Genomic DNA, 26,550 nt, shown 5'->3' on the forward strand with positions numbered 1-26,550 from the left:
GGGGGAACCCAGAGTCTCTAGGACTGTGCCAGTAGCAAGCAGCAGGAAGATGGGTTTTTCCTCATTTGTGTGTTCAAGCTCATGCAAAGGACTACAGGACTGAGCCAATCTGCACCAGGAAACCTGGCAGCAAGGGACTTTGGGGAAAAAATCATTTTTGCTCTCCACCGATCAGCAGGTCAGGAGGATGCTTTTGAAAGCTGAATTGCATGCTGATTGCTAATTCCCTGTGTCCACCATAACCAGGTGTACTACTGTGCATTTCAAGCAAGGTTAGGACCTTTCCTGCATAATTTTCTTTAGGCATTAAAACCTACATAACTGCATATCTCACATAACTGCAAATCCATGATATATTCTAAGACAATGGCCTCTGTCTCTCAGTATATTTTCAGCTCTTAACAGAATCAGCGCTATACTCATCTTTGGAATGCCACGTCTAGTCCTGTGTCTTGTCCAATGACTGAGTGAAGGTATGCGTCAGTAGACCAATGAATGATAGAAAAACTGTGTCCTTCGCTACTTTTTAGACCTGACAAATCCTTTTGACTTTCTCTAATTCATTGCCAACTTTTTTTCTCTCCAGGGGACATTTCTCAGTGTCTAGAGACATTTTTGAGTGTAACTTTTTCGGCGTCGGGGAGTACTATTAATACCCATCGGGTAGAGATCAGGGATGCTGCTAAATATCCTACAATGCGCAGGACAACCCCCTACAAGAAGAGTTATCCTGTATAAAATGTCAATAGTACCAAGGTTGAAACATATGCTCTAATTACTTCTTCCTCTCATTTCTGTCTGCCCAATATTTTTATGTCAATAGATCAGAAGCCTTGAGAATTTGGACTATCTCAGAATTCAGATCCTCATAAGTAGTTTTCTTTTTCGACAGGGGTTTTCCTCGTATTCTCTCATTCCATGTTAATCATTCTATCCCCATATGTATTTTAAAAGGACCTCCTGGGCACTGACTGGCCTTCATGTGCTTATATTAGAATTTTACTAGAGGAAATTTTTGGAGTGTCACGCTTTAACTTCTTGTCTTATTTAATCTCACAGCTCTAGGTTTGGAATTAAGTTTCATTCAATTTAGAAAATATCTCATAAAAGTGAGCCATATTATTTTAATATGTTTTGAACTTTGATGGGCAATATACCAATTTTACTGAATTAGTCAATTTTTGACTTTCTTTCTTCTTTTTAAAAATATATAATGATCGCTTGTCCAGTAGTCTTCAAAAACAATGAAATTCTGTCCCTAAAATAAACTTTCTAGAAAGATCCAGAAATTCTGTTAGTTTATAGTAATATATCCCTTTTTATAATTAAATCCTTTGGTTAAAACCACAATGAAATACTATTACACACCATGTAGAATGGCTAAAATTAAAATGTCTGGCCAAGTGTTGGTGAGAATTTCAAAGAACTAGGAATTCTCATACAGTGCTGTTGGGAATGTAAAATGGTGCAACCACTTGGGAATACAATTTCTTAAAAAGTTCAACATACATCATTTCACTCCTAGGTAGTTACAAGATAAACGAAATCATGAAAGGAAATGGATTAAGAAGCACAAATTGGCAGTTGCAAAACAGTCACAGGGATGTAAAGTACAGCATAGGGAATAGAAAAAAAAAATCCTTTGGAAGTATACATATCTCACAATTAAATAATTATCTCATTAAATACTTATAATTAAAACATAAGTATTTAAGCACAATTAAATTCATATATGTCTATAAACAGAACAGTAAGTCAGTAGAGGTCTTAAAGCCAGAATTATATAAAACTCAGTTTATGCATCTATCAGATGTTATTGAGCACCTACCATTCCCCTCTGCTTGCCATGAGAATACTTTAATGAACAAATTATACCCAGTCTCTACCCTTATGGAGTTTACATTATTTAGGTAGGGTCGCCCTACTAGATAATCACCCAAATAGGGTTTAATTTCTATGGTGACAAGTCCTATAGTTGAGAAGCACAAATTGGAATGAAAGTAAATACGACATCTATCTCTAACTTAATAAGGAGACATTTCCTTAAGAAAATAGTCATTAAACTCATACCTGAAAGATGAGTAAGAGTTAGCTATGCACAGTCTGGAAGAAACAGCATTTATGGCATATATAATATCTAGAAGCAAAAAAGAGCTTGTTTGTTCAGGAAATACAAAGAAGAATTTTGGATTTAATACTTAGTACTGGGAAACCATAAAATGGTTTTAATAAAGGAATGGCTTGATCAGGTTTACATTTTTGTTTTAATTTACTGGGGTGACAGTTGTTAGTAAAATTACATAGATTTCAGGTGTACAATTCTGTATTACATCATCTATAAATCCCATTGTGTGTTCACCACCCAGAGTCAGTTCTCCTTCCATCACCATATATTTGATCCCCCATACCCTCATCTCCCACCCCCCACCCCCCTTACCCTCTGGTAACCACTAAACTATTGTCTGTGTCTATGAGTTTCTGTTTCTCATTTGTTTGTCTTGTTCTTTTGTTGTTTTTGGTTTATATAAGACATATCAGTGAAATCATATGGTTCTCTACTTTTTCTGTGTGACTTATTTCGCTTAGCATCATACTCTCAAGATCTATCCATGTTGTCACAAATGTTCCTATATCATCTTTTCTTACCGCCGAATAGTATTCCATTGTGTATATATACCACAACTTCTTTATCCATTCATCTATCGAAGGACATTTTGGTTGTTTCCATGTCTTGGCCACCGTAAACAAAGCTGCAGTGAACATTGGAGCGCACGTGTCTTTATGTATAAATGTTTTCAGATTTTTTTGGTAGATACCCAGGAGAGGGATTGCTGGGTCATATGGCAATTCTATTCGTAATTTTTTGAGGAACCTCCACACTGCCTTCCATAACGGCTGCACCAGTCTGCATTCCCACCAACAGTGTATGAGGGTTTCTTTTTCTCCACAGCCTCTCCAACACTTGTTACTATTTGTCTTGTTGATGATAGCCATTCTGACTGGGGTGAGGTGATATCTCATTGAGGTTTTGCTTTGCATTTCTATGATGATTAGTGATGTTGAGCATTTTTTCATATGTCTATCTGCCATTTGTATGTCCTCTTTGGAGAAATGTCTCTTCACGTCGTCTGCCCATTTTTCAATTGGGTTGTTTGATTTTTTGTTGTTCAGTTGCATGAGTTCCTTGTATATTTTGGATATTAGCCCCTTATCGGAGGCACTTTTTGCAAAAATCTTCTCCCATTCAGTTGGTTGCCTCTTTATTTTGTCGATGGTTTCTTTAGCTGTGCAGAAGCTTTTAAGTTTCATATAGTCCCATTCGTTTATTTTAGCTTTTGCTTCCATTGCCTTTGGAGTCAAATTCGTAAAATGCTCTTTGAACTCAAGGTCCATGAGTTTAGTAACTATGTTTTCTTCTATGCAGTTTATTGTGTCAGGTCTTATGCTTAAGTCTTTGATCCATTTTGAATTAATTTTGGTACATGGTGACAGATAGCAGTCCAGTTTCATTCTTTTGCATGTGGCTATCCAATTCTCCCAGCACCATTTATTGAAGAGGCTGTCTTTTCTCCATTGTATGTTTTTTGCTTCTTTGTCAAAAATTATCTGTCCATATTTATGTGGTTTTATTTCTGGGTTCTCAATTCTATTCCATTGGTCTATGTGTCTGTTTTTCTGCCAATACCATGCTGTTTTGATTATTGTAGCCCTGTAGTACAAGCTAAAGTCAGGGAGTGTGATACCTCCAGTATTGTTCTTTTTTCTTAAGATTGCTTTGGCTATTTGGCGTCTTCTGTGGTTCCAAACAAATCTGATGATTTTTTGTTCTATTTCTTTAAAAAATGCCATTGGGATTTTGATGGGGATTGCATTAAATCTGTATCTTGCTTTGGGTAATATGGCCATTTTAACTATGTTGATTCTTCCAATCCATGAGCATGGAATGTCTTTCCATTTCTTTGTGTCTTCTTCAATTTCTTTTAAAAATGTCTTATAGTTTTCAGCATATAGGTCTTTCACATCCTTGGTTAAGTTTATTCCTAGGTATTTTATTCTTTTTGCTGCAATTGCAAAAGGAATTGTTTTTAGTATTTATTTTTCTGAGATTTCATTGTTAATATATAGGAATGCAATGGACTTTTGTACGTTGATTTTGTAGCCGGCAACTTTACTGTATTCATTGATTGTTTCTAATAGCTTTTTGGTGGAGTCTTTAGGGTTTTATATATATAGCATCACATCATCTACAAAGAGTGACAATTTAACTTCTTCATTCCCAATTTGCATGCCTTTTATTTCTTTCTCTTGCCTGATTGCTCTGGCAAGGACTTCCAACACTATGTTGAAAAGCAGAGGTGATAGGGGACAGCCCTGTTGTGTTCCTGAACGTAGAGCAAAGGGCTTCAGTTTTCACCATTAATTATGAGATTGGCTGAGGGCTTGTCATATATGGCCTTTATTATGTTAAGGTATTTTCCTTCTATACCTATTTTATTAAGTGTTTTAATCATAAATGGATGTTGTGTCTTGTCAAATGGGTTTTCTTCATCAATTGATATAATCATATGATTTTTGTCCTTTATTTTGTTTATGTGATGTATCACATTGATGGATTTGCGGATGTTGAACCATCCTTGTGCCCCAGGGATGAACCCCACTGGTCGTGATGAATAATCTTTTTAATGCATTGTTGTATTCGATTTGCTAGAATTTTGTTTAGGATTTTTACATCTGTATTCATCAGAGATATTGGCCTGTAGTTTTCTTTTTTTGTGTTGTCCTTACCAGGTTTTGGTATCAGGGTAATGTTTGCCTCATAAAATGAGTTAGGGAGTACTGCCTCTTCTTCAGTTTTTTGGAAGACTTTGAGCAGGATTGGTATTATATCCTCTTTGAAGGTTTGGTAGAATTCACTAGTGAAGCCATCTGGTCCCAGACTTTTGCTTTTGGGAAGGTTTTGGATGACTGATTCAATTTCGTTACTGGTGATCTGTCTGTTTAGATTTTCCAGTTCTTCATGGTTCAGCCTAGGAAGACTATATGTTTCTAAGAACTTGTCCATTTCTTCTAGGGTTATTGAATTTGGTGGCATATAGTCCTTCATAGTATTCTTGGATGATCCTTTGTATTTCTGTGGTGTCCGTGATAACTTCCCCTTTTTCATTTCTGATTTTGTTAATTAGTGTCTTCTCTCTTTTTATCTTAGTGAGCCTAGCCAAGGGTTTGTCAATTTTGTTAATCTTTTCAAAGAACCAGCTCTTTGTCACATTAATTTTTTCTATGGTTTTTTGGTTCTCTATTTCATTTATTTACTGCTCTGATTTTTGTTATTTCCTTTCTTCTGCTGACCTTCGGTTTCACTTGTTCTTCTTTTTCTAGTTCTTTAAGGTGTAACATGAGGTTGTTTATTTGGGATTTCTCTTGTTTCTTGAGATAGGCCTGTAATGATATAAATTTCCCTCTTAAAACTGCTTTCGCTGCATCCCAAAAATTTTGGTAGGATGTATTTTCATTGTCATTTGTTTCTATGTATCCTTTGATCTCTTCTCTAATTTCTTCTTTGACCCAGTCGTTCTTTAAAAGTATGTTGTTTAATCTCCATGTATTTGTGTTTTTTCCTGCTTTCTTTTTGCAGTTGATATCCAATTTCAAAGCCTTGTGATCAGAGAATATGCTTGGTATGATTTCAATCTTCTTAAATTTGCTGAGGCTGATGTTATGTCCCAATACATGGTCTATCCTTGAGAATGTTCCATGTACACTAGAAAAAAATGTATAGTCTGATGTTTTAGGATGAAGTGCTCTATATATGTCAATTATGTCCATTTCATCTAATGTGTCACTTAGGACTGCTTTTTCGTTATTTATTTTCTGTTTGGATGATTTATCCATAGCTGTCAATGATGTATTTAGGTCCCCTAGTATAATTGTGTTTTGCTCAATTTCTCCCTTTAGTTCTGTTAGTAGTTGATTGATATATTTCAGTGGTCCCTGATTGGGGGCATAAATATTGATGACTATTATGTCTTCTTGTTGTATAGTCCCCTTTACCATTATGAAATGTCCATCTTTGTCTCTTGTTACCTTTTTCACCCTGAAGTCTGTTTCATCTGATATCAGTATGGCTACACCTGATTTTCTCTGGAGTGTCAATTTCCACCCTTTCACTTTGAGTCTATGCTTGTCCTTGTAGCTGAGATGTGTCTCTTGGAGACAGCATATGGTTGGGTTTAGTTTTTTGATCCCATCTGCTACTCTGTGCCTTTTTATTGGTGAGTTCAGTCCATTTACATTTAGGGTGATTATTGATACATGAGGATTTCCTGTCATTCTATCTTTAGTTTTCTTGTAAGGCTGTGTCTCCATTGTTTCTTTGCCTTTTTGTTGTTGTCTGTTATTTCTGTGTGGTGGTATTCTGTGATGTTTCCCTCTGTTTCTTCTTTTATTACAGTATATATTTCAGTTCTGGATTTTTTTTCAGTGGTTACCCTTAATTTTATGTAAAAGAGAGTTTGATATTTAGAGTGTTCCATTTTCTTCAGCACACTTACTTTCTCCATTCCCATATTCCGGTTCAGGCCTTTACTCTCCCCCTTTTTATGTTTCGGTTGCCACAAATTGTCCCTTTTGTTGGTGGTTGTATAGCCTCCTTTAATATTTCTTGTAGTGCAGGTTGTGTATTAGAAAATTCCCTCAGCTTCTGTATGTCTGGAAAGGTCTTTATTCCTCCTTCATATCTAAAGGATATCTTTGCTGGATATATTATTCTTGGCTCATAATTTCTCTCTTTCAATAGTTTGAATATTTGGTTCCACTCCCTCCTGGCTTGTAGAGTTTCTGCTGAGAAATCTGATGATAATCTCATGGGCTTTCTTTTGTAGGTTACTGTCTTCTTTTCCCTCGCTGCCTTGAGGATTCTTTCTTTGTCATTGATTTTAGACAGCTTCAACACAATGTGCCTTGGAGAAGGCCTGTTGGGATTGAGGTAATTAGGTGTTCTATTTGCTTCTTGGATTCGAGAATCTAGTTCTGTCCACAAGTTTGGGAAGTTCTCATTGACAATTTGTTTGAATATATTGTCTTTTCTGTTCTCTCTTTCTTCTCCTTCTGGTATGCCCATTATTCTTATATTGTTCTTTCTGATGGAGTCAGAAAGTTCTTGTAGAGTTCTTTCAGTTTCTTTTAAGACTCAAGTCTCTTTCTTCTTCCATCCGTGTAATTTCCAGGTTTCTGTGTTCGATGTCACTGATTCTTTCCTCTATCTGGTCAACTCAACTACCTAAGCTGGCTATTTCGATCTTCATTTCTTCTATTGAGCTCTTAATCTCCAGAAATTCTATTTGGTTCTTATTTAAAATTTCAATCTCTCGTAAAATGTTCATGTTTTCTTTGATTCTGTGTCTGAGTTTATTAAACTGCCTTTCTGTGTTTTCTTGCATCTCGTTGAGTTTTTTCAGAACTGCAATCTTGAATTCTCTGGCATTTAAGTCACATATTTCCATGTCTTTAAGTTCCTTTTCTGGAGACTTTTCACTTTCTTTCTGAGCTGTCTTATTGCCTTGGTTAATCATGGCAATACTGATTTATTATTTCTCTTCCTAGACATTTACAGGAGTGGCTCTGCAACAGGTTGATAGGAAGAGGTCTTTCTTTTGTTTTCCAGTACTTGTTGGTAGAATGTTTTATTTTTTTCTCCAACTGCAGCCTTTTTTTTCTCTCACTAGGTAGTGCTATGTTTTCTCTCCACTATTCCAGCTTCTCACACAATGTGGGGATTCCCTAGGAGATGGGCTTCTCCTCTGTTAATAGTTCACCTGGGTCACTGGGCGCAGTGTTTGTGTGGGTATGCGGACAGCTTTTGAAGCTCCAAAGCTTTTTCTGCACCAGATTCAGAGCCCGTGTGTTTCTGCAGTTTTGTTTACTCCTGCAGGGATCCGCCCAGATAGGTGGGGCCAGGGGCAGGGTGAGTTGTGAGAGGTGGCTCAGAGCAATGGCGGCGACCACCACCACAGCCGGTCCTGCTTCCACAGCTCCCTCCCCTTTGCCAGAACTAGTTGGGCTGTGAATCTGTGTCTGCAGTCCACAGTTCTCAGAACAGCAAATATTCTGTTCTTTTGATCTGACACTGCTACTGTTCCGCTTCTAGCACAGGGCAGGTGGGGGCAGGGTGAGTTCTGGGAGGGTAGGGAGCGGGAGGCTAGTCTCAGTGCCTAAGGCCTCCATTCTCTGCTCAGCAGTGAGGGCTTAAACCACTGTTTTCAGCCTTCTTCCCTCAGTCTTTTCTCCGAGGTCTCTGCCATGAACCTTGGGTTCAGCCCTGTTATATGCTCTCTCCTCAGCCCTGTGGGCCATAAATGGAGCCCTAGCAGTCTGAGTTCTTCCCTCTTCCACAGATGAGGTAGCTCTTGGATGCAGCAAGCTCGGAGCACTGAGCTAGGTCTGTGTCCTGCGCCCGCGAGGCTCCGTCTAGCAGCACTTCTCCCTTCCCCTCTCCCCCGCTCGTGCGATTTGCCCACCTTTAGGTGAATTCAGTAGTGGGCATCTTCATCTTGCCTGTCTGCTGGGCAGGGAGTCCTTTGTGGAATTATCGTTGTTTGATTAGTTGTAAATTCCAGGGTAGCTTTACAGAGGCTCACCTCATGCTGCCATTTTGATGACGTCTCCAGGTTTACATTTAAAGTGGTTGCTCTCACTGCTATGTGAAAAATGGGGCTGGGGAAATAAGAAGTGGGCTAGAGGAAACTAGTTAGCAGGTAATTTGAGTAGTCCAGGTGAGAGGTGATAGGGACTTAAATTGGAAAGTGATGAATTTAGCAGGTAGAGTCAACTGCAGTTTTGGGGTGCGCGTGGGGTAGAATCTTTGAAGGGTAGGGACATGTTAAGGATGGTACACAGGCTTCTGATTGGAGCATCTGGGAAGATGTTGGTACCATTTACCATGATAGGGTATGCAGTTTGGGGGCAACGTGGGTATAGATAATAAGTTTACTATGGGCATGTTGTGTTTGAGATTCTTGTATCACACTCAAGTGCCCCAAATAGAGATATTATAAACATTTGGATCTATGATTCTATAATTCAGAAGAGTGGTCTGGGATGGAGATAGGATTTTGAAACCATAGTCTATAAATGGTGTTTGAAGATACAGGAGTAGGTGACATCACTTTGGGAGAGAACTGAAGAGGGCCCAAGACTGAGTCCTGAGGATGGTCTACGAATAAAAACTGAGTAGAGGAGAAGTCAGCAAAACGTCCTGACAATAAGTCAGAAGTAAAACAAGCAAAGTATTTGGGATATGGAAGGATGGAAGGCAAAGGAAGAAACTCACTAGAGAGAGGAGTGGAAATCCGTTTACAAAGGAATTTGAGAGTTGAAATAGTATAGATATGAACATTTTCATTGACTTGGTAACACGGAAGCTACTGGTGCCTGAATGCTTGAATTTAGGTGGTAAGAACAGAGGCCCGATTGGAGTGGACTGAGAGGTAAATAGTAAGAAGATGTAGAAATTGAAGCTGTAGCTATATATTTCATAACTGGGAGGATAGATAAGATTTTAGTTGGGTGGGTAGTCTAGTAAAATTTAGAAATTTTTGTTTGTTTTTTTAAAGATAGGAAAGACTGTAGCATGTTTAGATTATAATGAAAAATGTCCCATAAAAAAGCAGAGTTTGAGGTTATATAAGAGACAATGGATATAATCCAGGGGAGGAGGTTCCTGAGAAAGTGCGAAGAGATGGGATTCACAGCACAGATCGGGAGATTTTTCTATGACAGGATTTTTCTATGACAGATTTTTCTATGACAGTTCTATTTAGTAACAGGAAGAGAGAGCGAGATAATGAGTGTGAAGTTTAGAATATTTAACTATGATTCTCCCTTAGAGTGAAGTATGACTTAAATCCTCTAGAATGAATGATCTTACTGATCTGAGGTCATTTGCTCATACACCTCCAGAGCTTGAAATCGGTATCCATATTACTGGGAGAGTAAGGAATAGGAGGGCATTTGTGGATGCTTTTCTACTAGGGGAGTATTTAAGAGATAAAGTGCCATAAGCTTATTTGAAGTGACTTGGCCTTTATGTCACTCCACTGGCCTGGAGATTGAGTACGTACACAAATTGCAGGCCTCCCGTCTCACACCCAGACTCACAAGGTGATTTGGGTAAGTCCCCCAGGCAAATGACCAAAAGTGGGTGAGCACCCAGCAACGAGGAGAGTCCTGACGGGCTGATAGACTTCCTCAGGAATGGATAACACTGTGGGGCTAGTTCTTTGCCTTTGTCTTTGATGGCATAAGAATAGAAAGATTTACTAAACTCCGAAGATGCAGCGGCAGTTTGGGCTGTGATAGTGGCCATGGCAATATGTCAGTAAGAATTGCATTTGACTGCAAGTTACCAAAAAATCCAGCTACATTGGCTTAAACGATATGGGTTTAATTTTCATGTAATAGTAAGTCCTGCCGTACAGGTTGCTGGTGTTTCAGTGGCTCAGCAATGTCAGGGCTGGCGTCTTTGTGATCCTCTTGACCTTTCCTGACGTTCACAATAGAAGTGCTGAAGTTCCAGCCATTATTTCTGCTTTCAAAGCAAGCAGAAGGAGAAACTTGGAAGTACTTACAGTTGCTCATGTGTCCCTTTTTATCAAGAAAGCAAGCTTCCCCAGAATTCTCTCCAGCAGATCTCTGCCTATGTCTGAGGCCAGGGGATAAAAGGAAGCTAAAAAAATGTATTTAAGTATGTAGCCTCTGTAGTGGGAGGCATCATAGTAGAAGAGCATGACAGGAGTTCTCAAGGAGAGAGAGGGTACTGAAACCTGTGGTAGTAGCCATGGCAAGCCACGGCCAGGGTCAGAGCGGAGGAAGTGAGAGTCACCACATAGTAATAGCTCTAAAGAGACTAAAAACAGTTTGGCATCAGAAAAGTGAGAAGAGGAATCATCAGGAATGCCAAAGCTCTGGGAACCTCTAATTTATTCCCTGGGAGCCTCAGGATGGTAATCACATCTGTTTTACTCACTGACATATTCCAAGTACTTAGCATGATACCTCTTCTGTAGTAGGCTCTCAATGATTGTTAAATTGATTAATGAATAAATGAATCATCTACGACCATGGTAAGATAAAGCCAAGATGATAGTAGTAGGAACTGGTGCTGACTTGCGCAATTTGGGACTTATTTCAATGGAGTTGGGGTGATTTGGCAGATTAAAGTTGTTAATTTTCACAGACTGGGAAGAGGTCATAGCCTCTTCTTTTACCTTTCCAATGTACATCTTGGAAAGGGACCTACTTAAAAAAAAACACAGAATTGCGGTGTTTGAGATAAGTTTCAGAGCTTTGTGGAACTTGGATTCTTACCTATTGTGGGGACGGCCGAAGAACATGCTGGGGAGAAGGTTCTGGTGTAGCCCAGCCCCCTCGCATTCATGCATGTCTTTCTTATTCTTCAAGGATAGTCTGCACTATTCTTCAAGGATAGTCAGTTAACGTGAGATCAGAAGATTTGGCTGGGGAAATCTCACTCCGGATTAAAAATTCCATTTGTCTGTGAGTTGAGCTTGTTTTAATAAAGTGAAAGAGATGAATCTTAGACTGCCTGGTCCTTTTCAATGAGTCCTAGTGAGTTGAATCTTTCCAATTTTTTCAGTCTTTTAGGCTGCTCAGTTGTATAGTATTCCCAAAGTTATAAACACAGTGAAATAGATTTTACAATTGTGAAAATTCAAAATCTATGAATATTTTTTTAGAAGAGAGAGAAAAGGGGGAGTTATGCAAGCTATCTTGTCTCAGATTCACAAGGTGAATTAATTCAGTAATTTCCAAAAATATGAACTTTTTGTTTAATTATTTTGTCTATGTTATTCTTGATTTTCTTTTTATTATTACAGATGACAGAGTTAAGTTATAAGCTCAGTGTTTCTGCAAAACATGTTTTTTATAAAAGCCATTTCAGTGAACTAGAACAAAAAACAACCAAAATACTTCCTATCCATCCTTACAAATTAAAATAATTTGTTGGAAACTAGAAATGGACCAGAATATTAGAGCAAATAAAGAGAAAAAAATTAGATTAAGACCCTTTTTCATATATTTTCTCAGGGTGGAGAGTTCTTTTTTATGACTGACTACAGGAAAATAATAAGTAAAAACAACTACAGTTAATGTTATTTCCCTAACTAAATGATAACTTCTTCCACTCACCTGTGTTTGAAATTTAGATAAGGGAACTTCAATTGTCTTCATTATGCAAAATAAATTCTATAATAAAATTTTATTCTATCTTATGATTAGTTCGGTGGTGGAAAAAAATGAGGGTTAGAGTAAAAACAGAAAGGCATGTGAGAAGAGTAACAGAGGGAAGTTGACCAAAAATGGAAGAAGTAGCAAGTATTTGGGAAAGTATGTTAGGGGGCTACCCTAAAGTGTTAATCAGAGTGGAACGTCAGTCCAGGGTTAGATATGTAAATTAAAAAGTCATACAAAGAGAAAATCAGAGGGTAGTGTGGTTGCTAGCATGAATTGGAAACAGAAATCAGGACCTGGGGAGGAAAGTTTGGGGAATGGATACAGTGGTAAACAACCATGAGGGGAAGTTGGAGAAAAAAGACAGATATGATGGTTAATTTTATATGTCAGCTTGACTGGGGCACAGCATGCCTGGATAAGTGGTTATATATTATTTTCGGGTGTGTTTGTGACAGTGTTTCTGGAAGAGATTAATATTTGAGTGGGTGAACTGAGTAAAGCAGATGGCCTTCTCCAATGTGGGTGAGCATCATCTAATCTGTTGAGGGCCTGAATAGAACAAAAAGGTGGAGGAAGGTTGAATTCACTCTCTTTCTGACTGATGAGCTAGGACATCAGTCTTCTCCTGCACTCAGTTCTCCTGGATCTGAGGCTTTCACACTCAGACAGAAATCTACACTACTTGCCTTCCTGGACCTCTAGCTTGCAGATGGCAGATTGTGGGAATTCTCAGCCTCCATTACCAAGTGAGCCAATACCTTACACTACATCTATTTTATAGATCTATCTCTGTAGCTGTATCTGTATATCTATATGTATATTCTATATCTATCATCTATATATACATATATACAGAGGGTGCCAAAAAATGTATACACACTTTAAGAAAGGAAAAAATTATTAAATGTGTAATACTCAATATATACCGATAACAAAAGATGAATACAAGTCATGTTTGACTTCTGCAATTACAAGAGGTGCTCAAATGTCCAGTTGTATACATTTTTTGGCACTTCATATATATATATATATATATATATATATATATATATATATATAATATTTATATATTATATATATATTTATTATATTTATTTATATTATATACAACATTATATATAACACTATATATATATTCTATTTCTGGAGAATCTTGACTAATACACGAGGGATACAAGGAAGCAGAATCAAGATGAATAGGGAAAGGTCAACAATACTGTTCATGAGTTGAAACCAGGTAGGAGAAAAGAGGAAAGACAAGTGTACATACCCTAGTCTGGCAAGTGAATATATGTGTCACCACATGGGCTGCTGCAGCATCCTGAGAAAAACTGAGATGGCAGGAGGAAAGAGGGAGAGAAATAGATATGAAGCGACAATGGCAAAGAAGAGGGAGGAAACTCACAGGTGGAAACAATATCAACATCAATAACATAGGAAAAGAGACAGGGAAAGATAAATACTGTATGTATTAAAGAAGATGGTGAGAAGGAAGACAGGCTAAGAATGGTTCACTAGGTTTCACCTTATTAATACATGTTTCCTTTCAAATTCTGTTGTCCCCTTGAATGACAGGCTTTGCAGTAAGTTACCACAGTCCTTTAAAACCCATATAAGCTACTTAAACATTATTCACTTTAACTTTTAAAAAATACTTTAACATTTAGAGGTACTCTCTGAGGCTTTTACCAGAAATATGTGTATGTGTGTGCTTATTATTATGACTTTTTCTTATCTATAACTGTAGTAACCAGAACAAAATCACTGACACTAGGCAAGGAAATTAATCAGATGGTTTATCTATACATATATGAGGTGTGATTGAAAATATGGTGAATGTTTAAATTTAAAAAAAATATTAAATTAATCAAAAGGTTTATCTATACATATATGAGGTGTGATTGAAAATATGGTGAATGTTTAAATTTTAAAAAATATTTATTACAGTAAAAGACACATTACCATTAATCCCCTTCAAAATACTCCCCCTTGCTTTGAACACATTCATCCCACTGTTCTTGCCACTTTCTGAAGCAGTTCTGGAAGTCCTCTTTCATGAGTGTCTTTACTTCATCCTCCATCATGACAACCTCCGTGTCACACATCACTTCTTGTACAGCAATTTCTGTCAAATAAGAACATTACGTTGTGTCCTCATCCACCTTATTCACCGGATCTGGCACTGTGCGACTTCTGGCTCTTACCCAAAATCAAAATGACCATGAAAGAAAAACGTTTTGAATCAATTCAGGACATTGAGGCAGCCATGACAGTGCAACTAAAGATACTAGTGAAAGGGAACTTCCAGAACTGCTTCAGAAAGTGGCAAGAATGATGTGATAAGAGTGTTAAAATCAAGGGGGTGTATTTTGAGGGAGATTAATGGCAATATGTCTTTTATTGTAATAAATATTTTTAAAATTTAAACATTCACCATATTTTTTATCACACTTCGTATATTTGGTGTGTATAGATATATAAGTGTGTATGCGCGCGTGTGTGTGTGTATACCTGATATATGGTTATAAATATATATTTGATACCAGATATGTGTATGTATATATGTGTATGTATGAATGCACATACAATATTAGCATCTGATTCCGGATGGAATGCTCAGATAATAGAAGACCAACGTGGCAAATTTGGTGTTAGAAAAGGTCAAAGTTTCAAAGACAGTGGAACATGAACTGAAAGATCTGGGGAAGGAGGCTTTGGTTAGGTGGCAGTAATTGCAGATTTCTTATCCTTGATCAATGCATTGCCCTATTTATATGCCCCTCACAAATGGTGAGAGGCACAGTAAAATGTGTCTTCGACCTCTGAGCCAGTGCATTTCCCCTGCATCTTGCTATTCCTTTAGCTGTCAGAATGCAAGAATTCATTATGGCCTGAAGAGCACCAGACCCACCGTCTGGAGTCCTGAGCTCTGGTCCAGACTCATAAGCTGGGTAACTTTAGGCAAGTCACTTCTACCTCTGGATCTCAGATTCCTCCTCAGTGAGTTGGGCTAACTTTTTCACCCTCATTCTTTTTCTGCCTCAACATCCTGGATAACTTCTGTTCATCCATTCAATAGTAATAATAGTAGTACAGTTATATATTAGTCAGGATTCTTCAGAGAAACAGAACCAATAGAATAGATATAGATAACATAGAAAGAGATTTATTATGATGGATTGGCTCACAATGGAAACTAAGAAGTCCCATGATCTCCCATATTCAAGCTGGAGGCCCAGGAAAGCTGCTGGTGTGGTCTGGTTCAAACCCAAATGCCTGAGACCCAGAGGAGCCAATGGTTTAAGTCCCAGTCTGAGTCTTAAGGGCCAAGAACTGGATGGGCTGATGGTTTAAGTCCTGGACCAAGTCTGAAGGCTCACAAACTGAGTGCTGATGTCCCAGCTCAAGCAGAGAATAAATTCACCCTTCCTCCACTATTTTGTTCTGGTCAGGCCCTCAACAGATTGGATAACTCCCACTGCACTGGGGAGGGCATCTTATTTGCTTGGTCTATTGATTCAAGTGCTAATCTTTTCCAGAAACACTCTCACAGACACCCAGAAATAATGTTTTACCAGTTTTTTGGGCATCCGTTAGCCCAGTCAAGTTGACACATAAAATTAACCATCACAAGCTACATGGAACATTTATTGAGTACTCACTATGTGTCAGATGCTGAACGACATGTTTTTCCTCATTTCATCCTCAGCATGACATTTTGCATTCCATTCTATTATTATGCACAACTTAGAAAAAGAAAGTTGGCTCAGAGAATTTAAGAAACTCAGCAAGGTCACACACTGGATGCCTACCATAGCCCTCGTTAATTCAGGCCTATCTAATATCTAGATGTTTGCTCTTCATCCCTACATTTGTTGCTCCTTATACTCATGATTCTCAGATGGGGTAGGGGTAAGGGTATGTCCCCGACTCATGGACATACCAGGATACTGGGGAGGGGTTCATTTGCAAAAATCTACCAGGAGATGTAAAAAAGCTCCTTGGAGGTTCTCTCACTTGAATGTCACCGAAGTTGGCCATCTTCAGGCTTCTTCGGTAGCTAATTCTGTTGCTGGGAAGGAAGGAACTTGAATTGTTATCCTTTACAATAAGGTTGGATCTAGTCAATTCCATTGCTTGTTGTCCGCTAAAAGCCTGCATGAATCTGCCAGTCATCAGTTCCTCTTTGTCTCCTTCAATAACTCACTGTTTTCAGAGCAGCCTCTGATCAGAAACTTCATTAAGTCAGCTCTGATTTGTCTTCTTATCTTACCTCTTAGATAACATTGAATATGCTGGCGGGGTCGCCTATGATGCTCTTTTAATTAGACTTCCAAAGGCATAATTTTGTTAATATCGCTATAACAATAAACAACCATGTCACTGATGGCTGTGATCTAATTACAGGCTGTACATCAAGCAATTATTCTTGTTATACTTAGCAAATATAAGTTGACTGAGGGTCACTATAAACGAGAGTGGCACCCACATTTTGATTTTCTGATATCCAAAAGATATCAGAATATTGGCTTGTGAAAGCACCCCTCCTGCAAAGACTGGTGGAAAGGATCTATCATCAGAATCAGACTGTCCCCTGAGCACAATTTCTTGCATTTCTTTTCCTATACTCAGTGAGAGTTGGGGAGAGGAGAAGTATCTGAAATTAAGTGGGATCCTTGACTAAAGAAAGCAATTGGAAGAGTCCTCTTGAGAATTGTTCCTGGAAGTTTATGCAGATTTTTTAGAGCTTAAATGTAACGAAGAGTAGAAAAAGGGATACCATCACATCTTATTAAACTGCCTATGCAGGCACTGCCTTTGTTCGTTATCTTCAGAGCGCATGGTGTGGTGCCTTACTTCTGCATGGTAGGAATATCCTTACTGTATGAAGGGACGCACCAAGCCTCAGCTGTTTCTCACTCCTAGTGGGAGTTTTCTTTCTTCTTCTCCTTGTCCTTTCCCCTCTCCCTGACACTGCCTCTGGTTGGGGTTCATCTCCCCACACCACACACCCTTGCACCCCAAGCTTTCGGTAAAAAGAGTGGGTAGAGAAGGGGAAAGATGAGAGGACATGCCAATCTCTTATCTTTGTCACAAGAGCCCACTAGAGCGACACTTCTACCTGCATGTTCCATTGGTTTAACCATTAATCTGCTCCACTGACTCCATCAGCCACTAACATTTCATAGCTCAGAAAGGCTTGGAGTTTCACATGAATCACAAATAGAGTTATTGCCCAAGTATATTGTATTCCAAAAGACAAACAAGGGAGCAAAACCTACACTTCTTGCCTCTACCTTGCCAACTCTACTATCTCTGTCACCATGTATTGAACATGACTGTGTGCCAGGACTTAAGCCAAGTGCTTTACATGTATAATTCTCTCCCTTCTAGCTCAGCTTTCAGTCCTTCATCACTGTAAACGATGACCCTGGCCACACTTCACCCTTATTCCCTAGACTAGATTCTCAGGAGCCACAAGGAACCCTTGTTTCCTTCCGCGCTCAAGAACTCCCCACGTCAGCTTCTCATCCCTAGAATTCCTGCCTTGGCCCCCATTAGATACTATTTTTGTCCCTCTGTTCCCCAAAGTATACTCTTAATGCCATTGATCTGTGAAATTTTCACTCCACTAGCAGATAGGAGGGAGAGCAAAGAGAGTGGGGACCCCAATTAAGTTGTCAGAACTACTGCTCTGGTAGTTATTTTCCTGAACACACCTTACATGGGAAACCACTAAAGCTTGGCTCCGTGGTTTCATCAGTACCAATATCTTAGGGATATTGTAGTTGGCCAAAAAAATCCAACTCTGATAATGTTTCTTTGTAATATGCATTCTGACTTGTAAACCGTGGACTTACAAATGAAGTTTTGGAGCACAACTGACTGCATTGGGTACTGTCTACATTTTGGGGGAGTATAGACCAATACAAAAAAGTTGCATTTTCATGGCTTGAAAAATTAACCTTAAGATGTTACTTTTAGGAATAGCAATGTCTTTTTCTACATGAGACTTGTGTGTGTCCCATAAAAAACAAAACAAAACAAAACAAAAACTAAAGTAAGTTTTAAATGAATTATGTAGTTATTTACTCCAAATCTAAGCAACAGGCCAAAATAATTGGCAACTAGAGAGAACACCACTGGAAAATATGTTTCTTTGGGACAAGACCAGTGTCTTTTCTAGCTCTATTTCTTCATAGTCTAACTCAGCTAGTTCCTTCCTGGCATAGAGTCAGATTTCAATAAATGTTGGTAAATGTTGTTTTTGAATGAACAGAATACTCTTAGTGTCTGTCTATGCAAGCAAGCATTCCAAACTGAACCAAATTATTTTATCTTAAACCGGGTCTCTCCCTTTCTCCCCAAATACTTTTCTCTGATGCTTATTTTTATAGTGTGCAATTAATGGTTGGTGAACGGCTTACAGATGATGGAATATTGGTTGAATGCCCAAACCAGGGGAAAGCTTCACACTCTGTCTTATTCTTTCACGCTGTCTTTGGATGAAGAAGTCAAGAGTTATTTGGAATTTTTATATTTAGCCTGTCACTTGGTTGGTTCATTATTTGTCTGGAGACCTTTATGACTGATAAAAGGAGGCAGACTTCTGAATGTGAGCTCCTTGAGGCAGGGCCTATATCCTCTCAATCTTCCTGCCCCCTTTCAAGATCTAACCTAGAGAAGGAAAAAACGACTACCATTTGTTAAGTACCTACTAAGTCAGGCACTGTTCTGGGCATGTTATACACATTGTCTCAATTAACGTAACAGACTTATAACATAAATTGTTCTCAATTTGAGTTGAGGAAACTAAAGAATGCAAGACTTAAAGAACTGCCCAAATCACATAGTTATAAAATTTATCATTGTACACCCAGCTCCTAGCACAGTACCTGATACATAACAAACATTCAGTAAATAGCTGTTCTTAGGTCTGTTCTTCTTTGAATGTTCTTGCTTTTTTCACTATTGAGTTCTGCCTTCCCAATAATGTGTTTAGTTTGAGACATTTTGGTGAAAGCACAATGTTTGTATGTCATGTTTGACATACCCATTATAAACATTCGTCTAGTTATATATGAGTATGTACCCATTTTTTTTTGGGGGGGGGGGGTTGGGCAGAATGGTGCTTTCTTTTCTGCCTTTTTAAAAATTCAAAAACATTTCCTGAGAACCCACCAGTAAAATGGATTTTTGTATTCAAGATAAACAGATAAGTTTCTATCGCTATCATAAAAAGCTGTGTTGTGAGGAAGACAGACATGGGAACGCAAAATGACAATATGGTAGAAATGAATGCTATTCTTTCTTATGTAAAATCAATGGGCGTCCTCAGTTCTGCCTCAGAGAGACTGACCTAGGGGGTAAGGATTACTAAAGGTATCTTGAGGAAAATATATTGGAGTTGAGACTCAAATGACCAATTATTAACCAGACAAAAGAAGAGCATCCAAGGAGTAGAAGCAGAAAATACAAAGAGACAAGATTTGAAAAAATCTGCAAGACATTTATTGTGGTTGGATGGTGATTTGCATGTAAAGTTATCATGGGAAGATGAGGATGAAGAAGTAATAATAATAAATGCCATTTATTTCACATTTACTGTACATCAATTAAATTGCTAAGAGCGTCACATAATAATATTCGTCATTCCTGGCAACAACCCATGATTATAATTCTTATTTTAGGAATAAGCACACAAAGACCTTGGGAATTTAAGCTTTGGCATAGTTCCAAAGTTACACAGCTGGTAAGTGACAGAGGCAGATCTTAAATCAGGCCAGTCTGATGCCGAAGCCATTGTGCTTTACCGCTGTGGAACTCTACTTTCCAAAGGTAAAGATTCAGGATGGAAAGGGTCCTGTAGGCTCTGCTAAGAAATTTGGATTTTATTTTGCTTTACATGAGGAACAATGAAAAGATATTAGAACTGCTTTTTTTTTTTTTTTTAATCACCTTTTAAGAATTGAATTATGGGCCTAGAGGCTGGGATACCAAGCAGGAGATATTTTTATAAGGAGATATTATTAAGGCTTGTACCAAAAGAGTAGTGGTAGGAACAGAGATAGAGATGGAGTTCATGAATTGTTGAAGATAAACAGGGAAAGACTTGATGATTGACACAGCAAGTGAGGGAGAACAAGCTGAGAGTTAATTCCCAGTATAGGGATGTGGATAACTTGCATTGTGATGCTGGCAACAAGAGAACTACTTGTTAACAAGTAGAAGAGAAATGGGTTTGGGTCAGAAGACGGAAGAGTAACTAAGGTTAATTTTAAGAGTAAGGGGTATGACATTGCTCTAGACATTGAAGTGGAGAAGATAGTCACTTTGGGTAGACACTTGGGCGGTCCCAGAAGAGGCTGCGTTAGGAGTCCTTTGATTTGGGAATCATTAAAGTGAAGCATAAATATTTTAAGGCAATGGCAGAGGAATCATCTAAGAAACTGAGAAGGATCTGCCAGAATGATAGGGAAAGGACCAGAAAATTATAGACAATATGATCCTACGAGCAGCCAGGAAGAGAATGGGAAGTGGAGACAAAGAGGGTGGGCCTCTCACTCAACGAGGGTGATGGGAGATGAGCAAGAGAGGAGGGGGACACAGGGATAAGGCAAACACATACTTTTGTAAGCTAAGTGCAAAGAGCTGGTAGTGATGATTAAGACAGAGGAAGGAAGAGGATTCTGCCCGCTGCTGGAGGAGGAACATGGACAAGAGAGAACTAACTTCCTCTGAACCAGGAGGGATGGAGGTGAGTTGGGTGAGAAGCAGGTGAATTTGAAAGCAAGGACTGGTGAAAAATTATTTCCTCACATGTAGTTACAAGTTGAGTTATAATTTTAATGAGTCGTGAGATCTCGTCTAGGTGATGATAATAAACAATTGACTCAAAAGCAAAATCCTCTTTCCTCACAGGGACCTTGGGTAAAATCCTCACAGGATCTTCAGGGAAAGTTTGAGACTCTGAGAAAATCATGTAGTGTCCCTCTCATCTTCTCCTCTCACATTATTATGTAGGTAAAAACCAGGTTCAAATGAACACGGTGGGGATCCCTGAAGAGAAATACGAGATCCATAAAGGGTTGAAATAATAGACTGTCGGTACTTTACATTTATAAAATACTTGATGGCTTCTATTTCCCATGTTCCCTCTAGGCCCCCCTCCTGTGCTCATTTGTTTTTCCTTCTGCCTCCTGCACTGCCCTCACCACCGCCTCCTCTCCTTACCTTCTTATTACAGGCTATCACCTTCTCTTTTTTTGATAACAGAGCAGTTTTTGTATTGTTCTTCGCTGCCCCTCCCCACCTGTAATGCAGTAGAGTTATGTGTGCACACATTCTATTTATCCTATTCAGGGTTGTGTATCTACAGTACAGGGAGTGTCTTCTACTTTTTTCTTTATCCTCTATGATCCCTTCAGTTAACACTGAAGAAATATTTTCTAAATTAATAGGATTATTCCCTTTTTACAGATAACACAACAAACCTAGTTGAGATGAACTAATAGAGCTTGCAAGTGTAGGATTTAAGACTGTTCCAGACTGTCTTCCGATTCCCAGACCTATGCTCATTCCCTAAACTCTTTGCTTTTCTAGAAACAATAAGCAAGTGCTGTAAGGGGAGGAAAAGTGAAAGTCTGCATTCATATAGAGGCTCAAGTGACCCAGGCAAATGACAGCTGTGTCATTTTTGACACTCACAGAAACCACTGGTGATGTCATTTGCCTGTGTCATGGGCTACCTTCCCTGGTTACTCTCTCATGTGAAGACCACACCCAATATGCTGAACTAGAACTCTGGCTGCTCTTTGTGGGTACCTCTGACAGTGATTAAATACAGAGAGACTGCTGGTGCCTCTACCAGAACGACACTTCACTTTGTTAGCACAGCTATCCCATTAAAAACAAACCCATTTTATATACAGGCTTGCTTTAAGTAGGTTTATGGTAGTATAATGGAGGCTGCACCCATAGCATATTGACATATTTAAAAAGTTATTTGTGTACATATCTGTAAATTTGTAAAGAAGAACCAAATAAAATGCATCTGTAAATGAAAAAAAATTGTGGTATATAATTACCGCCAGACTGGCACCAGCCAATATTGTGTCGTCTCATCATACTCCTCCCTTTGTTCCCTTTATAGCCACCGTAGGGCCTTTTTCTTCATTTGAAGCTGGGCTGTTCTTAGCTAATCGCCAAAGCCTTCTTTCAAATTATTAACTGAGAATAATTTAAGGTAGTACTTTTACCAAGAATATTTATAGCTTAACAGCAAATGACTCTCTATTGGTAGATACTGAATTATATGCTGAAGGAAACTTTTTTTGTAGTTATTTTGCACAATGTTATGAAAAATTACATGTAGATGGCAATCACCTACTGTGTCTAAAAATGAAGGCCACCCTGGGTATGTAGTATATGGATCATACAAAAAAAAGACCTTGTCATATAAGAATCTGTGGCAGTATAGTGAGATTTAACTTGGTTCACAAATCCCCAAGGGTTTTTTCCTTTTTCCTCTGTATCAAACCTACGAGACATGGTATTAGTCTCATTCATGAAAATCTAAAAAATACCCAGTACCATTTTCAGCCTTTCCCCCCTTTTCTAATTGCTTGATAGAAATAAAGCTGACATTGAAAAAAAAAAAAATCCCATTTTGGAATGTATATTTTTCTGGCTTGTTCTTTCAATGCTCTTCATTTTTATAGCTGTGTCACTAGTAGCCTTGACAGTGGCTGTCTTTTTCACTCTATGCTGTTTAAAATTTTGTGACTAGAGTTTGTCTCTGGTATCACAAATCTTATCTACAAAGGCCACTAAAGTAAGAGTATACAGAAGACTGACTTGCGGCTACTGCATGTGTTTCTCATTTCCTTTACCCCTTTACTTTTGCTTCCAATTATCTATGAAATGGGCACTGGATGAGTCCTCATGAATTGCCCAGAGAAAACAAGAACATTGACAGAAAATGCACCACAATTGCCCAATGGGGTGATGTGCCTTCACTTACTCTAGACATATGGAAACTTTGTGGACCGTGGGCCCACAGTGAGCAAACTACCAAAGAGTTTACAGCAACCACAAAGACATGTGAATGCTTAGAGCTACCAGGTTACATTTATTTTGTGCCAAGCAAAGAAGAATATAACTCTACAGTCGAGTTGCTTCCTCTTTTGAAGAACCAAAAAGACAGTAAATATAGTTTATAACAGAGAGACAGATTGTGGTGAAGCTCACAGTAGGCCCAGTGAATGGACGATATCTCTGGGTTATAAGTTGTGGTTCCTCAGGAGAGATTGTTGGCTTAGAAAGAAACCACTGGATGAATTCTTCTAACTTGGTAGCACTGAGAAAAAAACTCCAGTTTCCTCCATGGGCAAAAATTAGCTTGATCCATGTACTAAAGTCCAGGTAAATATAAATATTTGACTTTGCTCTTTCAAAGCTTAATGCATTTTGATGGTTATTTTTCCTCAAAATGTTAATTTTGGGAGAAATGGAGAAACTTCAAGATGATGAGTGGGCTTGGGATAAGTGGGCATTCTCTCTGGTTCTGCTGAACAGATTTCAGATTCTGTAGAGGCCAAAGTGTTCTTCAAAGTTTCCGGTTGTGTGAGTTTGTGAAGCAGTTCCATGACCTCTTTACTCTTTTCTCTGCCTAGAACTTCTAAACAATGTATGCTGGGGCAAGAATTCTGATTTTCCAGTTCTGTCACCTTCTTCTTTAAAGCATCAATATCTTCTTTTATAGAGAAGATATCTTTAGTTATTATGCATTTTCTGTCTTCATTAACATTCCTTCTGGTTTCTAGTACCTCCAGTTGCTCCTGAAAAAAGTCAGTCTTTCCCTGGGTTTTTGATACTGCACTGACAGTGTCAGTCATTTGCCTGAGTAGTTCAATTTGGGCAGTTTTAATATCTTGCAGCATTACTATAAGACTCATTTCTTTGTCACTACTAATGTCCTCTTGATCACAATCATAGGAAGTCATATGTGAATTTCTAGTTGTATCTGGGTACTGGTTCTTACATTTATGGTAAACATTTTTGAGAGATTGTCTGAACTTGGAGAGATTTAAAGTCCACATCTGCCCAGCAGCAGCTTTTACTCTTTTGGTTTGAAGTTTGTACATCTTCTACGATGAAACAAGAGGCAAGGTGTTGGGAAAGCAGATAAGAATAAAGAAAGAAGCAGTGTCAGAAGGAAATGATCTTTCTCTTACTATTTGTTGGGTGTCTTTCTTGGTAACATTGTAGAATGAGCTATGGAGAATGCCAGGGGTGAGAGTAGGCACTCTTAGGTGGTTAGCATCTTATAGGGCAGTGTGATTAGAGAGCTCTGTGAGATAATGGTCAACTGAATCCTTCATATGGTAATTATTGACCCGATGCTGATGTCGCAGTGGCTGCTGGATTAGAATACATTTAATCTTAGGGCAGGAATTCTCAAAATGTTTGGTCACAGGACTGTTTTCCCTCATAAAAATTGAGGACCACAAAACTTTTTTTATGTGGGTGATATCAATGCATATCCCATATTAGAAATTAAGAATGTCTTTCTTAGTCAAGACTAAGAAAGTCTTAAGATACTGATTTGTTAAAATCAAAAATAATAAACCCATTACATGTTAATATAAATGACATATTTTTATGAAAAATAATTATATTTTCCAAAAGAAAATAGTAAGAGTGGCATTGTTTACATATTTGCAAACGTTTTAAATAACTGGATTAATAGAAGACACCTGGATTCTGCTTCAGCATTTTATCTGTTGTGAACTGTTTTGATTGAAGTATATGAAAAAAATATGGCTTCATAGAGAGGTGTAAATGAAAAAGTGAGAGTATTTTAATAGTCTTTTCAGATAATTGAGGGTTTTATTCTTTGCAACTCTGCCCAAATTTGACAAATGATAATTGTTTACAAGTTAGTTGCAATGTGCAATCTTAGACCAGATCAAAGACTTTTACATTAAAATTCACTGGTCTATCTTCCATTTTTAATGGATGTATAACATCAAGCACTGGTCATTTGGAAAATAATGATTTGCTGAATTATGCAGATCTTACAAATGATAACTTATTATATAATATCATATTACTATCACCACTGATCTCACCAGAAACATCTTTGAGTATTGGGAGGAGGCCAAGCTCATTGTGGCAGATAAAATTTTCCAAAACTCAAATTTTAGCTTGAAATTTATTAAGCTTGTAGGCTGTTTTCCTTGAAGTGACAGGTTCCTCACATCCATTTTTTTCCCCAAAAATGTGTGCCAAAATACCCAAATATGAATGCTACGGTTTGGTGCCAGTTTTACTTTCAAGTAAAAATTATGTTCCGTGAAAAAGCAGCTAGTTCAGTTTGTAACTTAAATTTAAGTACTTTTCCTGGAGACAACTTTGGTAAGCAGCAGAAGTGCTTTATGTATACTATCCATTACATCACACATAATATTAAGAAGACATACTGAAGTGTTGAGATTTAATAAAATTAAAAATTTGTACTTCTTCATCAAGGACATTCTATAGCTAAACTGGCTTTTTGGTGTTTTTTTGTTTTGTTTTGTTTTCCTATGAATGGAGGTGAAAAATACAGTTACTGTTGGTACAGGTTAGTGCCACTGCCTTAGTTTGTGCTAAGGTACCAACAGTTTTACTCACCATGCTTCTGCAATGCACCTTGCGAAATGAAAATGTCAACATAATGAAAAAGTGCAATAGTACCCTAATATTATTTTGAAATATTTTGCCCTCATGGTCCATGGTACACTACACTTTGAGAACCACTGCCTTAGTTTTAAAATAACATGATACTTTTCTCATGTTTCTTTTTATACGTTCTTAAAAGTAGTAACATTTGAAATCCATTCCCTTGGAGATATTAAATATTTTGTGCATTTTATATGTTGAGGTAAAAGTTTAATTTTTTTTCTTTTGTTACATAAGACTGAGCATTTTGGAATTAAAGTGACATGATAACTCTGTCTCTCAAGGTGCAGTTCCACTCTGCTAAAAAGGATATTCCTTCTTGGATCAGTGCCAGTTCCAACTCTCACCCTTTCTCCCATTTATGCCTAATTGCAGGGCCAGCTTTGGCCTAGGTTTTAGTACAAACTTTGAATTTAGGTAAAAATAATTTAAGAATTTGGCTCATCAGTGACATTTGGGATTTTGCTTTATTGTCTTATCTTTAAATCTGTTTAGTAAGTTTACCCAAACTTTTAGAAACCTTTTCAAACTCTTGCTGAGGAATAATGTTCTCCAGGAGGCAGGCTATCAGAA

At 38.0% G+C, this 26,550-nt stretch overlaps 1 protein-coding gene across 1 annotated transcript; it reads right to left on the minus strand.

Annotated features, from left to right (window-relative positions):
* Positions 1–23,415: 23,415 nt before the first annotated feature.
* Positions 23,416–24,398, minus strand: CCDC54 (coiled-coil domain containing 54). Its single transcript, XM_019742924.3, is given in 2 exon segments — positions 23,416–23,768; positions 23,771–24,398. Coding segments are annotated over 2 exon segments (981 nt in total).
* Positions 24,399–26,550: the final 2,152 nt, after the last annotated feature.

The sequence above is a fragment of the Rhinolophus sinicus genome, chromosome 17 (assembly GCF_057876585.1).
Source record: "Rhinolophus sinicus isolate RSI-liver-muscle chromosome 17, RSI-T2T, whole genome shotgun sequence".
NCBI lineage: Eukaryota > Metazoa > Chordata > Mammalia > Chiroptera > Rhinolophidae > Rhinolophus > Rhinolophus sinicus.